This window comes from Akebia trifoliata, chromosome 8 (genome assembly GCF_017979445.1).
Source record: "Akebia trifoliata isolate Shusen 1 chromosome 8, ASM1797944v1, whole genome shotgun sequence".
Taxonomy (NCBI): Eukaryota; Viridiplantae; Streptophyta; class Magnoliopsida; order Ranunculales; family Lardizabalaceae; genus Akebia; species Akebia trifoliata.
Genome location: NC_141382.1, coordinates 10896564 through 10914361, shown reverse-complemented (window position 1 = coordinate 10914361; position 17798 = coordinate 10896564). Strand labels below are relative to the sequence as shown.

Here is a 17798-nt window from a genome sequence, read left to right as displayed (position 1 = left end):
TGCTAGGGTCTTTTGAGTAATTGTCCTTAAAAAAAATACAGGAATAACCTCAATAGGAGATACCATGAACGAATACTGTTCGAAATATTAAAAAGACATATAACAACACAAATGAAGTGTGAATCTCTATTTTGTGTGTTGAATACGACAAAATTCTGATTTTGATTCAGTGTTTATTGTGCGTAACTTATCTCAAAATTATGATTTCGATACACTATTCATTGTAATTCTCAAAACATGCTTTCGCAACGAATTCGTTACTTTTATAATCAATAAATTCACTGATAAATTACTTGCAAGATTACAAATATAATAAAATAGTTGATATTTTATAAACGAATTCATTGATTATAAAAGTGAGGAACACACAAATTTGTAGGCTATAAAAGTTATGAATTCACTAGAAAAATATGCCTTGGGAATAAAAATGAACAACGTACCAAGCTCAGAATTTTTTCATAGAGTCGTGAGAATACGACTCACCAGATGGCGTACTCAAATGACTCCATGACGTGACAAGTTTGGGTACTATAGATCTGTATCCTTCAGGAGACATGATTGCACTTTTCCATAAAAAGTGTATCCTAAGGGAATTGTGTATCCTAAGACTACAAATCTACGGTTCCTAACTTGTCCACGTCATTGAGTCATTTGAGTATCCCACCTGACAAGTCATATTATCAGGACTCTTTTCGTCGTATTCAGCGCACGAAAGGGAGATTCACCCATATATATAAAAAAAAAAAAAAAAAAAAAAAAAAGGGAAGAAAAGAAATACTATTGCTACACTAACTTTTGCTAAGAGCACCCAAATTCGTATTAAATCACCGAAGAATTCAAAGATGAAACCGCAGCCCTTTTGTGGAGCTTCTCTACTCTTGGATTCTTTTAACTTGGCTTCCCACCACTATTAATACAGATCCAAACTCTGTTCTTCCCAAGTGTCTTTTAACCTGACTTCACATCTCTCTCTCAGTTTGTTTTTGCAGAATTTCAATGGCGTTGTTTACTGCCTCTCGTCGCCTCTCGTCTGCATCAGCCACAACGTTACGTTACGCTTTCTTGAGATCGTTCTCGACCTCGTTTCGGGAGTAAAGAGACACATTTGGACCGATTCTAGTTCCATCCGATAAGTTTGTACTCTATCTATCTTTATCTTCTCTTTTGTCCAAATTTTGGTTTCAAATGAATTGCTTATTATATTTGAACCACAATTCAGTTTCAGAACTCTAAAAATTTCATTTTTTTGCTGCAATTTATTAAATTCTGTTTCATAAATCAATTGATGAGAAACCCAATTTGGATAGCTAGGGAGACTGAATCTTGATTGGTAATTTAACTTCTTTTAGGTTATGAGGTGCTCAAACTCCGATATCATTGCAGAATTTTGGTTTCAAATGAATCCGTTATTATATTTCATTTACAATTCAGTTTCAGAACTCTAAAAATTCCATTTTTTTGCTGCAAATTATTTAAATTCTGTTTCATAAATCAAAGAATGAGAAACTCAATTTGGATAAGTAGGGACTCAATCTTGTCTGAAAATTTCACATCTTTTAGGTTGTGGGGTGCTCAAACTCAGAGATCATTGCAGAATTTTGATATTGGCGGCGAGCACGAACGAATGCCTGTACCCATAATTCGGTCTTTCGGAATCCTTAAAAAATGTGCCGCTAAGGTTTATTTTACTTATATTGGATCTTTTCATAGTTGATTTTACTGGGTTAGAATTTAGATATAGTTTGTTAATTAATTAATTAATTAATTAATTTTTACTACAGGTAAATATGGAGTATGGGCTTGATCCAACTATTGCGAAAGCAATAATGCAAGCTGCCCAAGAAGTTTCCGAGGGGAAACTAAACGATCATTTTCCGCTTGTGATATGGCAGACCGGAAGTGGGACTCAAAGTAACATGAACGCAAATGAGGTTTGTATTGAAATGGGTTTTGCATTTTGTTTAGATTTCTCATTGAACTTTGTTTAATAGATATTTGTTTATTTGGGTTTCTTCTTGAATTGGATTTTGTATTTCAGGTGATTGCAAATAGAGCGGCTGAGATTCTTGGTCACAAACGCGGTGAAAAGTTTGTGCATCCAAATGACCATGTCAATAGATCACAATCTTCAAATGATACATTTCCCACTGTAAGTCTTTGGGTCATTGTTTGATCTTTTTTTTTTTTTATTTATAAGAATTCTGAATAAGATTGATTCATTCGGTCCACCTTTTAAAGCAAAGATTTTGTGGTATTTTTAATCAAAGACTTGGGCTGGCAATGCAAGTGAGTTTACTTTTGCTATTTTAGTCAAATATTTGCTCTTGAGATTGTGCGGGTCTTTGTTCAGGTCATGCATATTGCTGCAGCAGTTCAGATAAATTCAAGATTTTTACCCAACTTGAAGCAATTACACACTTCATTACATTCCAAGGTTGATTCCAATTCAGTTTTTTTTTCCTTCTTTCCGAGTGTGATTCGTGCCCATGTATTTGTTTTTTATTCGAAAAGCCATAATCTACTTAAATATCAATCCCTTTGATTAAGCCTCTTGTGCCATTTGAATTGGAAAGCAAAATGTGTGTTGGTCATGGACACGTATACTTGTCAAAAAGTAAAAGAAAAAGATCAGACTCACTTTGGGTGTTGGGACTTAGTGACTTTGGGAAGACTAATTCATTGTAGGCTTGAACAAATATATCAAACTGATAATGCACGACACTCTATTTTGCACTGCTATTTAATGTAGTTAATGTTATATTACATTCAAAACACAATAGTTAAAATACTTGTACAGGATATATTGGACTGATGTAGATCTCTGCATTAGTAGACCCATAGTAACTAAATGATTATGATTTGTCTATTACATCATCATGATTAATTTCTGATTAAGTTCCAATGGCATCATAATATCTGGAAGTATATTCAGTTAATGGGATCTGTGGATCTGTGCTTACTCTTTTGCTAAGTTCCTTGGCTGTTTTGTAAGCTCCAATTATCGAATCCTTTGTGTCCTATAATTCTAATTTGACTCTTTTTGACCAATTGAGTCTCCTTGCATTGCATGTTTCCTTGGAGGTGTCTTTAAATTCCCGAGTTTTTCTTAATTATAACATAAGTATGATGTTTATAATCCGGACGTTGTAATCATAGATTTCCAGTTTAGAAGGGGGAAATTGTACATGTAATTTTCACTATATCACTGATAAAAAATTCAAAATTGTTTAGTGCTGATAGATTTGTGAAGGGAATTCTCGTTGGTTCTGGAACTTATTGGCAATCAACATATGACAAAAATATCAAACCGGAGAAATTTGAGTATACTTTGCTTTGCCATTTAAAATGAAGTAAACAATTCATCAAAACCAAAGAGCCAATATAAAAATAACTTATGCGATGTAAAAGAGTGAAAAAAATCGGATGACTGTTTGTTTATTTATTTATTATTATTTTTTTGTGGGGGTATTTAAAAACTTAGATTTTTTTTTTTTTTGAGAAGTAAATAACTCTGGTAGGTTTCTTGTTTGAAAAAACATCTGTTTTATACATTTTTTAAAAATATGAAAAAATTTGCATTCTAATTACAAATAGTTCAGTAGATTGGCAACTAGATTCTAGTATTGCCATCCTTCTTGATGCTTTGGTTTGATAATAGGAGACACAGAGTTTATTTATCGAAAAATAAAAATAGGAGACACAGAGTTCATGGTTAGCAAATGATATGTGAATCTCCTTTAATTGAAATTTATATTGAATTGGTTCTATGTTCTTGGCTTGTTGTATTGTCCAATATGAGAAATTAGTGCATTGTTAATTGACGAACAGCTTTTCTCATGCTGATATGGCTAACACGGATCTGCTGGTCAAAACAGCTGTTTCTCCCCTAGAAGGTCTTAATTATCTGTGATCTTGTGTACAAAGAGATCTAGCATATTATTCTCATCTTTGCATTTCTGTTTACAAACTTTTGTCATTCTTGAATTAATTTTTCTACATGTTCTGCTTTCACCAGTCTCTTGAATTCAAGGATATTATTAAAATTGGACGTACACACACTCAAGACGCTACACCTTTAACTCTTGGACAAGTGTTCAGTGGCTATTCTACCCAAGTAAGCTTACTTTTTCAGTATTAATAATTTTATTTTTTATTTTGCTCCCCATGACAAGGTAGGTAATCTACCCATAAGAATTTATGTTTTGGAGGTACCCTGGAACTTAAATGAGTTATCTGATTGCAGGTAAAGTATGGAATTGACCGAGTCACATCTACTCTACCCCGCATGTATCAGGTCAGGAACTCAATTATTGTGCTGCGGTGACTTTTTTTTCTCCTTATATTTTTAAAGTTTGAAAATTGTCTGAGCAGCTTGCACAAGGTGGTACTGCTGTCGGGACTGGATTGAACACAAAGAAAGGGTATGTGGGCACTAAGGTTAAAACATTTTCATTATTTCTCTAATTATTGGCACTTGTGGTGGTTGTAATGTGTCTTGATCTTCGTATCTGAAGCATCAATATATATTTTTTCTCTTTCCTTTGGATTCAATCTGCTTTAATATATTAGGCCTTCTTAGCCATTCCATTCAGAAGCAGAAGTTTGTAGATATTCCCTTTACATCTGTTTGATGTGGATCATCAATGAAATTTGAGAAATTGGATAAGAAGACTTGGGTTGTTTTCATTATTTTTTGTTATGTAGTTGTTTTCAGAAATAGAACAAATCACTACTACTTTGAGTAAAGTTTTCTCTTAAGAAAAAGCAGCAAAGAATTTTTAGATGAGGATTTTATCAAATAATGGGAACCAGGATTGTAACTCAGCTTTAGAAGGGCAGACTGATTCCTCTAGGATCCAAGTTCGACCATAAATTGGCATGAATTATCACGATATGGTTCCTTTAGATCTTCCTTGTATAATTTGATCAACTTCTGTGGTATTAATTTTGTTTGGTTTCACATTTAAGATATTTACACTACATTTCAGGTTTGATGTAAAAATTGCTGCAGCAGTAGCTGAGGAAACTAACCTACCATTTGTCACGGCTGAAAACAAGTTCGAAGCTCTAGTTAATATCTTAAACCTCACCGAAATGCTTTATTTCTTTTTCTTCTTTGGTAATGGCACGTGAAAATATTTTAATTTATGGTCTTAACTTCTTTGGATTTTCAAAAATTCATGTTCTACCAGTCTGCACATGATGCTTTTGTTGAAACGAGTGGAGCCCTAAACACAGTTTCTGTTTCCCTTATGAAGATTGGAAATGACATACGTCTGTTAGGAAGGTAAAAGGTTTGAATGTAGTTTAACTATATTTTATCCGTGTAAGTTTTACATAACTATAGAATATTCATGGTGGTTTGTTTATCTGTTCAGCGGTCCACGTTGTGGCCTTGGTGAACTTATTCTACCTGAAAATGAGCCAGGCAGCAGCATCATGCCTGTATGTTCCTTTTGTCAAGCCCACATACTTTTCCTCATCATTGAACAAATTGTTAATCAATTAAAAGTGACCTTTATTCTGTTTCAGGGTAAGGTTAACCCTACTCAGTGCGAGGCTCTCACAATGGTCTGTGCTCAGGTAACAATGAGTCTCTTACAAGCACAACCTGGCTCAAGCTAGAGAACATGAATATGCGGTTAGGGCTTGGACCCATAGTTCAGTTGGTTGATATATTAGTTCTAAAAGAAAAATGTGGATGGGACAAGTCATTAAAAAGGAATTGTTGAAACTCTTTTAAATGATATGCCTTTCCCAAATAATTCAAGGTGTTCACAGTACTTATTGCTGGAATCTGAGACACATGTATTTGTGCTAGTTAAGCTAAGAGTTCTATTTTGTTCTATATCACTCTCATTATTTTTATTCCCTTTTTTTGTTGAAAATATTAGGTTTAACTTGTTAGGATGGATGGAAGTCATCCTGTCCTGGCCACCATCCTCTTTTAGGCAGGCCATGGCCCATTTAGGTGTTGTGTCAGTAGATAGTCTGTTTCGCAAGACTATTTTGGTCCTACTTGTCTCGTCCACCTTTCCAGCAAACTCTCCCAACAGAAACCTTAATGGAATAAATGGATTTGAATTGAAGTTTTTGTAGAGTTGATTTCATTTATTTTTTGGCCAATTTTTTATGGTAGTATCTTTTAAAACAAATTCATTCAGACTGTCCAAACACTAATAAACTGTCATTTGGCTGATTTTATAGGATTTCTTTTCCCTAATGTTGGTAAAATTCAGATGCAATCTATCTGAATTTGTTTTTATTGTAATGTTCAATTAACTAATGTTTTGATACCTTGCAGGTTATGGGAAATGATGTGGCCATTACTGTGGGTGGATCAAATGGGCATTTTGAACTCAATGTGTACAAGCCACTGATTGCTAGTGGCCTTCTGCGTGTACGCCTTTTTTATTTTGTTATTAATTTTTTTTTACAATAGTATATGAATCTGTATTTGAGAGGCAAAGTACTTGACAAGTACTGAGGAATTAAGTGCTTCATAACATTCATGCTTCCTACATCATCCACCATCCTCATGATGCACGTCCAAACGTTTATCAATTCTTTTAATGGCACCATCGAGGATGTTTCCTATCCCTAGAATTAGTCCTATAGGATGTCCTTAAGTTTCCCAACCATGCAATCTGATTGAATCACATAATAAAACATCCAGTCTTTGTTCTTTGATCCATATTTCTTTTTTTCTTCTCAAAACTGTCATTCAACAAATGATATTCTTTCATTGACAGTCGTTGAGGTTACTAGGGGATGCATCCGCTTCCTTTGAGAAGAACTGTGTAAGGGGAATTCGAGCCAACCGTGAAAGGATTTCGAAGCTACTGCATGAGGTAAAGTACATGGGAACAATAGAATCATGTCTTGTAGTATCTCATGTGAAGTCCGAAAGTAACTGATCGGATAATACTTATTGCAATCTGATAATTTATCTGTCTTTGCAGTCACTGATGCTTGTTACGTCTTTGAACCCAGTAAGTTTCAGTTGAAAACATCGGCCCATCCCCCATAGTTTCTATGTAAGAATCTTTTCTATTTTCCCTACTCTGAACTTTAATTTTTTTCCTCCAGAAAATTGGCTATGACAATGCTGCGGCAGTTGCCAAAAAGGCACACAAAGAGGGAACTACTCTAAAGGTTATAATTCTCTTCCTGCATTTGTAATAATTTACAACACTCCTTTCAGCCCAATTTCATGATCCATAGTTCCACACTGCAATAACTTTTGCCACATTACCGAATCTAACTAGAGGTAGAAGAAAAACAAGTTAACTAACAAAGAAATTCAAGACAGCTAACAAGACTACATGAGTTTCGATTGGGTGTGGTTTGTTCATTTTTAGTGGGGTATTTGAACAATTTTTTTACTTCAGAAAACCATTGGTTGGGTAAGTTTGGGAAACTAAATTCTGAACTTTTAGAAGTAGGGATATATGATTTTAGCTTACTCAGAATTTCATCCACGTTTATTGTCGACATATTGTATGGTTTTAAATAAGTCACATATCTTTTAAAATACCAAGAAATGATCATAGTGGTTTTAACTTGTGGATCCAGAATGAATTTTTGTGACCCCAAAGATTCTTTGTCCTGCAATTTATTGAAATGTGGTCTGATGTTAATCTCATCTCCACTCTCTGATTCCACCTCACAAAATTCTTATTTTGCAGGAATCCGCATTAGGCCTTGGTGTGCTCACATCTGAAGAATTCGACAAACTCGTGGTGCCTGAGAAGATGATTGGTCCCTCTGATTAAAAGATGAGGGGATATGAGACCCCTTAAGAAGGGTTCCTTATGACTTCAGAAGCAGTTGCGCTGAAGCTCCAGTTTTGCCCTATTATACCTTATCTGACTGTTGGTTGCATGGAGATGAGTTTGAAGGGGTGCTCTCAACACTAATAAACCTGCATTTTATGTAATTTTGACGATTATTTGGCTGATATCGGCCCATGGTTCATGGATCATGCAAGTGATCCTTGTAGTTGATTGGGCTAATAAATGGGTACTCTCAACCTATAGGGAAGCATCAAATTGGAAAATTTAGAGAAGTGGATAAATTTAAAGTGAAGGGAGAAGTATCTGTTCTCAAAAATAGGAAAAAGAAGAGAGTTCATGTTTTCACACCAACTTTTTTTATATACAACATTAACAGCGATACTACATTTGGTGTTTGGGGATGTTGATAACGGTTCTGCATTTTTTATAATTGCACCCCTTTTCCATTTTCTTGTTTTCTCCGAAGTTCTTCAATTTGGATTTCTACTGTAAAGTAAGAAAAGTTCTTTAAATCTTGGTCAGTGTTGTTGATTAACACTAAAATTGTAGGCAATGCCTTCATGGTTGATTGATTAGTACTTATAAATAGGGTAATCAAACGAAGGAGTAATCAGTTTATTGATCCAATGCTGCTGACCATGGATTTATATATTAACATCACAAAGAACCTGAAATTTCATAATATTGACTTCAGAAGGAATATCAAGTTAAAGGTCCTAAGAGCAAGAGAAAGATCCAAAAATGTGGATGGAGATGATGAAAGAAGATATGAACTCACTCTCAATAATGAACAAGCCGAGGTTAGCTGACCCTATATCTTTGGGATAAGGCTTTGCTGTTGTATCTGCTCGTTGTGGGGACAGATAAGTAAGGTAGAAATGAACATAAAACTTCCATAAGAACACTTTTCAATTTGCATAATATTTGCCAGTTATACATACCTTTTTCTAATAGGAAAAAAGAAATAAATAGACATCTCTTAGCAAGCAACCTAAAACATCAATAAAATGAAATTACATTACTAGTTGATCTCATGCTTTGTAATAACTCACATTTCACAACTGTTCCTAACAATTTCTGCATCATGAATGACTTCAGGACTCAAAATTAATCCACAGCCTTGCAGTCATACTAACAAGGTCCCATATGTCCTGGAGAAGAAAAACCTGATTACTCACACCGTGTACATTATAGCTCGCATTGCTCGTGGCATTCACCATCAACTTCCCGAGATAACCTGGATAAGCACCCGCACCAAACACCCCAGGACACGTGGTAACAGCCTCTAAAGGCAGTAACGCATCACCTTCAAAGTAACCGCTCTTAAATGGGTTAGTGGCAGCACCTGCAAGAATGGTTGCAACATTTATAAGGATCCCATCGATGCCAATGCCATTAGGTGTCACAAGTGCCTGGCCAGGGGGACCGTACGCTGGAACAGCATATGGCCATGCAAAAAGGCCCAGACACCGTGTGCTTGGATCCCCCACATGTACATAGACCAGTCTTTGCCTTTGAGACACCAAGATACTATCATGAAAGCCACATGATCCCATGCAAAATCGCTCTACCATAACATCTGAAGCAGTCAAGATGAAGTATATCGCGGTTGGATCAAATGGGAGAGATTTGTTTATTATCATCCTTTTGACTAAGAAGGCTATATGGTTAAGTTTGAGATTCTTCCCTATGGACCATGTCGTTGTCGATTTGGTTTACTAGTTTGACTACGTTGGAAACCGAATTTTCCTTCATGTCTTTGTATGATTGGGTGGTGCTCCACCATTTCAAGATGGTGGGGTTTTGCCCATCATTGGGTTCCATCAAGGCGTTGAAAGAGGCAAAGAAGTCAGTGATGGTGGTTTTATTAGTAGGAGAGAAGACTCCATACCAAAGGATATAGATGTTGATGTTTCTTGGTCCAGTCAAGAGGGGTCCTTTGTAGTATTTGGCCTTGGGTTCAGCCCATGTGGCCATTGGTCTATAGCCAGGACAACAGTAATAGTGAGGGGGGAGAGCAGAGACCTAAACGAGGTTTCCATTCTCATTTTGAGTTATATTTTTTTGTGAGTGTAGGGAGTCCCTTTTATAGAATGTTTTCCAAATCTTATTGGAGATAAGCTTGAATGGTTGCATCCATGAATGTAACACAAATCAATAACATACATGAAAATAGTTTATGTGGACTAACATACAAACTAATTGATGCACTTGTGGGCCCAAACTGTTCAAACAAATGGGTCAATTGATCCTAACCATCTAATCTATGGACCTATTCCTTTGCCCAACTTCTTTTTATTGTCAAAAAAGTCATAGTATTTTGATTTTAAAAAAACAAACAAACTACACTTCATCAAATTCCTTAGACTTGAGACACCATTAAATTTTTTATTTTATTTTTAAAATGGTTTACAATTGACCTAGGTGGATCCATTGAATTAGAATTATCTTGAACACAAACAGCCCTTTTACCAAACAAAGTCTATCCAATTGGAATCATTTTCTACTTTTCAAGAATAAGGAGAAATATGATGAACTTGTAAAAGAAGTCTTTAGATCGGATGGTTGTGTCTAGGTCTTTCTTGGCATTAATATCCAAAGTGAGATGCACCTGATCATACAGGGGTCCTAATATCTTATAGATGCCCATATAAGACTAACCTGTTTGGTGACACAGTCTCCTATGGCCCTACAAAATTATTTATGGACTGGGAACTGTATTGGGTGTTTTTACAAATCACTGTCCTTGACACTTTCAAAATATTTATCAAAAGGGTAACACACCTGTTTTGGAATATTTTACCAAAAAGGTACATGACATTATACTCAATTTACCTCCCCACCTCCCTTTTCCCTTTTCTATTAGAATTCATACCAATAGACAATTTTTTTTTTCAAAAAGAAAAAAAGAAAGAACATATAAGTGAACTTTTATTGTCAATCTCAATTTACCAATATGGGTATGCCTTTTTCATATAAGTAAATAGATGTGGCCGATATTTTGGTTGAACCCAAAATACATGTACGGTCTGGGTCAGGATTGGGGGGACAACTATTTACTGCAACGTTTTTTCTATAGCACTGCCTATGTTGTAGAAATTATTGAAAAAATGAACAGCATTTGAGCAGTACTGTGAAAAACGTTGTATCAAATAAAGAGGGTATCCGTTTTGGTAAAAATAAATGAAAATATGACTCTTTTAATAAAAATATGACTGAACTCATACATAATTGTTTTGGTACGTTTGCACAGTTTTTATTTGGCAAAGTTCGACCATCTTGAGATTGACAAGAACCAAAACAACATGCATGTCCAGCAAAAGTTGGTAAACCTACACTACATGAAAATACTCTAATATGACGGCTATATGCCATAGAAATAATTTTCGTCAGTCATAAAAATTGTCAAAAACTATAAATTCGACAGCCTTGAACCATCAGAAACAACATATTTGATGGCTCATAACAGTCAAATCTGGGATTTTATCATAAATTCGATAGCTTTAACCAAAAGCTATTTCTCAATATGCCAAAATTCTTCAACTTGTACTTGCCAAAAAATCACACACATCTACTCCCATCCACATCCACATTTCCATTCCCATTCTCATCCCCTCCACTCCACACCCATATCCAAGCACATCCACATCAATTAGCATTCAATCTATAGTATCAAAGAATAATAAGACCTTAAAAAAATGATTTAACATGTTACAAAAAAAAAAAAATTTACTTATCTAAGTAATATAAGTTATAGTTATATGTGAAAATATGTTACAAAAAAATCAATAAAACATGAGTCTCTCAAAAGACACGATAATGACTCCTAGGTGATCTAATAACCTCACCACAAAAAATATCAAGTAAAGTCCCTTGGGGATTAGCTCTATCCATTATTCTGTTGAAGAGTCAACAATCTCATCGATACAAATAGAATAATACTCTTTATCTGGCTTCTCAGGATTTATTGGTGCTCTTTTGGCATAGATCACATTCCTTCTAAAATTCATCAATAAACATATCTTACCATTATTCAATGATGGTAATGGTTCTGATACTGGTTCTTAACTTCCCCGCCTATTAGGAATTGTGGAATCTGATTTAGACTTTTATGAAGATTGTAGTTTAGGAACTAACGTGAAATATCACTTCGAATGATGAAGTCCCGTCGAGATGACTTCTTACAATGGCTTCAAGGTTCGTTATCACTAAGTCATAGCGAACTTATCACCATCAAAACATGAAATATCAAGAACAATGATTGAAATGAACAACAATGGATACAACTGTATCTTGAACCAAAGAAAATAAGAAATAATTAACATATCAATGAAATATAAACAAAGACCTCACTAACACAATGCTTAATGTTTCAATCTTGGGATGGGGTTTAGATATATATATATATAGGGAAAAAATGATAAAATCTTGAGGAAACAAATATATTACATTAATTTCAAAATATCTTATAACCATTCAAATCTTTTTTTTTCCTTAGTAATTTGTTTTCTTTCGATTGTTTTATACATTGTACCAAGATGTAACATTTAATAAGTTTTATTTTTATTTTTATTTTTTTTTTATACATCACACAACACACATATCGATAATGTTGCATTAATCTTACAAGATTTTAAAACTTGTCAAATCATTTTGTTAGTAATCTATTTTTTTATTTGTTTTATACATTGCACCAAACATGTAACATTTAATAAATTTATTTTTTTTATTTTTTTTACACATCACGCAACACACGTATTGATAATTCTTCATCAATCTTATAAGATTTTACAACTTGTCAAACCATTTTGTTGGTAATCTTGTTTTTTATTTGTTTTGTACACTGAACCGAACATATAACATTCAATAGATTTCCATTTGTGTTTTCTACTACATATTGTACAATCACACATGATCAATATAGTACTCAATAGATTTCCATTTTTGTTTTCTACTACATATTGTACAATCACACATAATCAATATAGTACATTAATTCTAAAAGATTTTGTGGGGCCCCGCCAAACGTTAACACAAATCCTCATGTCAGATCTCGAGGTACTAGGTGGCACCTCGAAATTTCGGCATGGTCTCCTCTGTTTATGTTAGCATTCCAATGCGTTCAACCTACACCTGATAAACGACATATAATCTTGCATACATACACATAAAATAGAATACTAGCGGAAGCCTATATACGTCTAATAACGTACGAAAGATCAAAGCGTGGAAGAAGAAATTATAATACAGGATTATACGAAAATTTCTCACTCTAACATAAGTCCTATCGCTCAGAACAAAATCTTTAATACTTTTTGGACAAACCGACACCACTAGGGTTAATAACCTCAATACTCACAAAGTGACGAACTTTGACTGTCTATCTGACCCACCAGATGATTCTCACTCGGGCTCTATACCTGTCTCGTCAAGCTTCGGATCTGAAACTAAAAAAATGGAGAAGGAAATGGTGAGTAACAATGGTTACCTAGTAAGGAATAACACAATTTCTGTCAATAACCTCTTCTAACATGAACGAATAAGCATATTAAATCATTTTAAAATATACAAAATTTTACAAAAGAAACTACGATTAACTGGTACATATAGTCAGGGATGAACAACTAAACATTTTAAAACTCACATTACATCGATCAGCTGTACTCACTATAACATTATCTTTTTATACAAATCTAATTGATCAAATGGAAACAATAAACATGGATTTCATTTTATATATCAAAATAAGCAACAGATACATAATACACAATGATGGAGTATTAGAATTAAAGAGTTGGGATTCACGACTGGATCGCTCCCAGTTGGGACACAATGTTACAATTCTTCTTTGACTTTTAATTCCTGATTTTGTGGCCGATCGCTGCACTTACCACGTTTGGTTGACCATTTATCCGACTCAGGCTGGCCGTTTGACGTGACCGTAAGCAATGGATCTCTTTTTGATGTGTCAAAACGTTCGACTACTATAGATTGTTAGTGATCACTGACTAATCATCTTCGTCTATGCCTATCAGGCGTGCATGTGATTCTCAAATATACAAACCATTCATATACGACCACCTTTACATTACAAGTTCACTGGTAAAGATAGAAAGGAATATCCCGGATTCGAGTTGTGACTTCACTCTCATACGCGTCCCATACCACGTATGAGCTTGGTGGTCCCTACCGTACATCTTAGGATAGTACACCATTCCGGATGATATGACATACTATCCCTTCAGGCATTCACAAACTCTTTAACAGCTCACAAAATAGTTACATATATATATTATTTTCATTTGAAAAAAAAAAAAGAAATTAACAATACAAGGTTGATAATAGATATCCAGTTTCCTACCATTCAAGTGTAGCCACCCGACCTAAAATATATAATATAACGGAAAGGTACACAGCGCCTCGCACTAACAGAAATTTAAATAAACATGCAACCAACAATATTATCCCTGGATATCTGCTCACCAACTTACACACAACACAACAACGTAAAATGCAGACATCACCCCTCAGGTGTGACTCTGACATTTTATCGTTTCATACCCTTTTTTTCATTTTTTCTAATTTTTATAGTTTTCAATCCCTTCAATAAAATATCCATTTTCTAATATTCATCAACTCAATATGAGTTCATTGAATATTAAATCACATTTTCCAACTATAGATTTTATTTTTATCAATAATATTGAAAAAAAATACAAATTTTATATCAAAACGGGGTCCGAGCAGTGCACAAGACCCAATTTATGGAAATAACTCATTAAAATACCCTACCCACGTATAATTTGTTAAAAATACAAGTAAACATATCAAACATGTAATTTCTGACGTGAATTTTTGAAATAACAAAAGAATTCTATATTTTGGAAATACATCAAAATTTTTCCTATAAAATCCTAAATACAATTTTTCACAATCTACGATTACTAATAGAAATTGAGAGTTCCTTACAATCTCTAGGCGAAAGGATCGAAGCATGTGCGCGGAAATCGAGACGATTGGCATGAAAATCGAGACAGACCGAACTTCGAAGCAGCTAGTTTTCGAAATCGACCCGATGATTTTGACGATCTCGATGTGGTCATCCTTTCTCCCTTCTGCGACGGAGGACGGTTTGACCCCGAAACGGATGAAATCTGAGGTCGAAATTTTGAAATCTTCGTATATACGTACGGCTGATTTTTGACGATACGGGATGAAAAGACGAGAAAATGGAAGGAATTTGGGTATGTTATGTAGAGAATGAGGCTGAAGACGTTTCTCCCTTCTGCGTCGGAAGACAGTTTGACCCCGAAACGGACAAAATCTGATGTCAAAGTTTCGAAATTTTCGTATTTAATACGGTTGATTTTCGACGATATTGGATGAAAATGAAAGTGAAATGGAAAGAAGTCGGGTGGGTTTTGTAGAGAACGTAGCTGCGAATCTTTTTCTTTTCTATGACGATCGACGAAAGTGGACCGTTTGCGAGGGATCTGAGGTGGAAGATCGGAAGAAAAAATGAATTTTTCGTTTATTATCGCGGCTGTATGAATCAGTTGGGGAAGATGAGATAAAAAAAATTAAAATATTATTTATATAAAATTTGGGACGAATTCAACATTTTGTCAATTGTTTTGATCAACGATAACTTGACCATCCGGACTCCAAAACTGACAAATGAATACTCTATTTCCCCTAATTTTTCGTTTCGGATCTAATGGTACAGTCAATTTCTACAAATTATGTCTTCATAAAAAATTTACATTTTTGTCCTGAGGCGACCCCTAAACTTAATGTCGTTTTCGTTTTTGACGATAATTTGACTTCCTAATCTCCAAAAATGATAAATAAATAGTCCATGTTCAATAATTTTTCGTTACGAACCCAATGGTGTGATCGAATCATAATAATTCTTAATCTAGCAAAAAGTTACTATTTTAATTTGGTCCGACCCGATAATCGAGGATTTTGCAACTTTTATATTCGGACTCGCATTTAAGCGTGCTTACAGGCTAAAGTATGTTTTTCGATCATTTTGAATCCTATGGTGAGGTCAGATTCCATTAAAAATGATCAGAAACATCCTAAAGTTTTACCCCTAAGTCCCACTTTCAAGATTTTCTTAAGATTCCACTATTTATTTTTCCTCGAGATACGAATCAAGAACTCGGGGTTTTACAGATTTGATGCCTTGTCAAATATATTAAGAGAGATTTACGGGGTGGACCTATATGTTGCAATTAATAAATATTCCCTTACTTTTGATACTGAACAAATCTTACTTTATGAATTGGGCTAGCATGTCTATCTTAGTAAGATTTGAAATCTTACTAAGGGTCATTGGACCCACGTGGATTATCAAATTGACAGTCCAACATTACATTCTTCTAGATTTCATCAAAAAACTCAAATTCAAAATTTGAAAAAAAAAAAAAAACTTTTTGAACTAGATCAAAGGTGTTGGAAATGGATAGATATCGAACTCCCAAATTTAAAACTAAAATTCAACGGTGAAAATTAACGATTTGGATGCCCTAAACTCTTGATGTAGACAATACCGAAACCCTCATCTCTCTATCAAACTTTCGTTTTCTCTATTGAAACTTCTCATGTGAACCTTGACAATAGTTTCAGGTATCTTTCTCATACTCTTTCTCTAAACCATAACTTTTTTTTCTCAGGAATAATATGTCTTTAAAATTATTGTAAAGAGATTTCAATCACATTCTTCTCAATGTGTATCACATTAAGATTGTAGCAAAGAAATAAATCCTTCCAATAGGGCAAGTAAAAAAATATTCATCTCTTCAACCATTGAGTTTCGTTATTCATAAACTTTTTCCTTTTCTTGCCTATTAATTTTTCAAACTCCGTATGAATTGTTTCCAACTTGGTTAATAAATCAACTCTTCTCAAATGATGATTCTACTTCTTATTTTCTTCATATCCATTAAATTGTGATTTCTAACTTCTAAAAGGATGGTTGAGATCAATTAAATTTTTTTGATGCCTCGTATAAGAAAATTTCCTATCATGTTTTAACCACATTGAATCTGTTCCTTAGCTACAAACAGGACATCCAATTTTTTTATTATTATACAATTTGACAAATAATCGTATGTTGAAAAATCATGTATAGCTCATAACAAAATTGTTATCATTGTAAATAGACATTTAGTTGTAGCATCATATGTTTTAGTTGTTGTAGACCACAACTCATTTAACTTTGCAATTAGTGACTACAAATACACATCAATGTCATGTTTTAAACCATTTCTCTCAAGAATCAAAAGTGTCAATATCGTAAACTTCTTCTGCGTGCATAAAAATGATTACAGATTATATGGAACAATCATAACAGACCAACAACTATATGAGTTGTTATTCATCCCAAATTGATTAAATTCATTTGTTGCAAGTTTCAATTGAACATTACGTGGCCCAACAACAAAATCTTCTTATTTACTATCTACTCCTCTATATCCTAAATTGATTAAATTCATTTGCTGCAAGTTCAATTGAACATTACGTGGCCCAACAACAAAATCTTCTTATTTACTATCTACTCTTCTATAATAGGATGAATCCACTAACTGGTACATAAACTCTTTTTGATGTTGACGTCTTTTAGAATATCACTTTATATTCTTTACAATCCATGATACACTATATATTTGTTTCAACCTTTACATTAGTGGAAAATACGTCAATATTTTCATTAGTAAATATTTTTTTCTTGATTTCTTTTTATTAATCAGTTTTTATCTACTCTCGCCACATTTTGAACAATCTTTATCTCCATTCTTTCTTCAATTCAATATACAATCATTAGGGTATGCATGAATAATTTTACACTCCATTTGTAAAATTTTGATCATTTTCTTCGCGGATTAGATGTCCTTTGGTAAAGTGTTATCATGTGGTAATATATTTTTAATCATTTGTAACAATTCATCAAAATATTATGAGACCATTGATGTTTAGTTTTCATACTTGGTAACT

General features: G+C 34.0%; 2 protein-coding genes across 2 annotated transcripts; one reads left to right on the top strand and one right to left on the bottom strand.

The window, feature by feature from the left end:
• Positions 1-840: 840 nt before the first annotated feature.
• On the top strand, positions 841-8191 carry LOC147396074 (fumarate hydratase 1, mitochondrial). The gene is made up of 17 exons (XM_086450881.1): positions 841-1133; positions 1561-1678; positions 1782-1931; positions 2039-2149; positions 2351-2434; positions 4016-4114; positions 4244-4294; positions 4372-4421; positions 4989-5070; positions 5193-5287; positions 5379-5445; positions 5533-5583; positions 6305-6400; positions 6753-6851; positions 6963-6992; positions 7090-7155; positions 7689-8191. The coding sequence occupies exons 2-17, from the start codon at positions 1625-1627 to the stop codon at positions 7773-7775; spliced, it is 1272 nt and encodes a 423-aa protein (XP_086307007.1). The 5' UTR covers positions 841-1133; positions 1561-1624; the 3' UTR covers positions 7776-8191.
• Positions 8192-8890: 699 nt separating this feature from the next.
• On the bottom strand, positions 8891-9439 carry LOC147396073 (protein EXORDIUM-like 2). The gene has a single exon (XM_086449788.1). The coding sequence runs from the start codon at positions 9437-9439 to the stop codon at positions 8891-8893; it is 549 nt and encodes a 182-aa protein (XP_086305914.1).
• Between the last annotated feature and the right edge of the window lie 8359 nt (positions 9440-17798).

What these genes read in the sequence shown, in the direction of transcription:
- LOC147396074 (XM_086450881.1), top strand. Translation starts at nt 1,625, where the DNA reads ATGCCTGTACCCATAATTCGGTCTTTCGGAATCCTTAAAAAATGTGCC. An exon ending in CAGGCAGCAGCATCATGCCT is followed by an intron (nt 5,446 to 5,532) that starts GTATGTTCCTTT and finishes ATTCTGTTTCAG; the next exon opens with GGTAAGGTTAACCCTACTCA. An exon ending in AAGAGGGAACTACTCTAAAG is followed by an intron (nt 7,156 to 7,688) that starts GTTATAATTCTC and finishes CTTATTTTGCAG; the next exon opens with GAATCCGCATTAGGCCTTGG.
- LOC147396073 (XM_086449788.1), bottom strand. Translation starts at nt 9,439, where the DNA reads ATGATAATAAACAAATCTCTCCCATTTGATCCAACCGCGATATACTTC.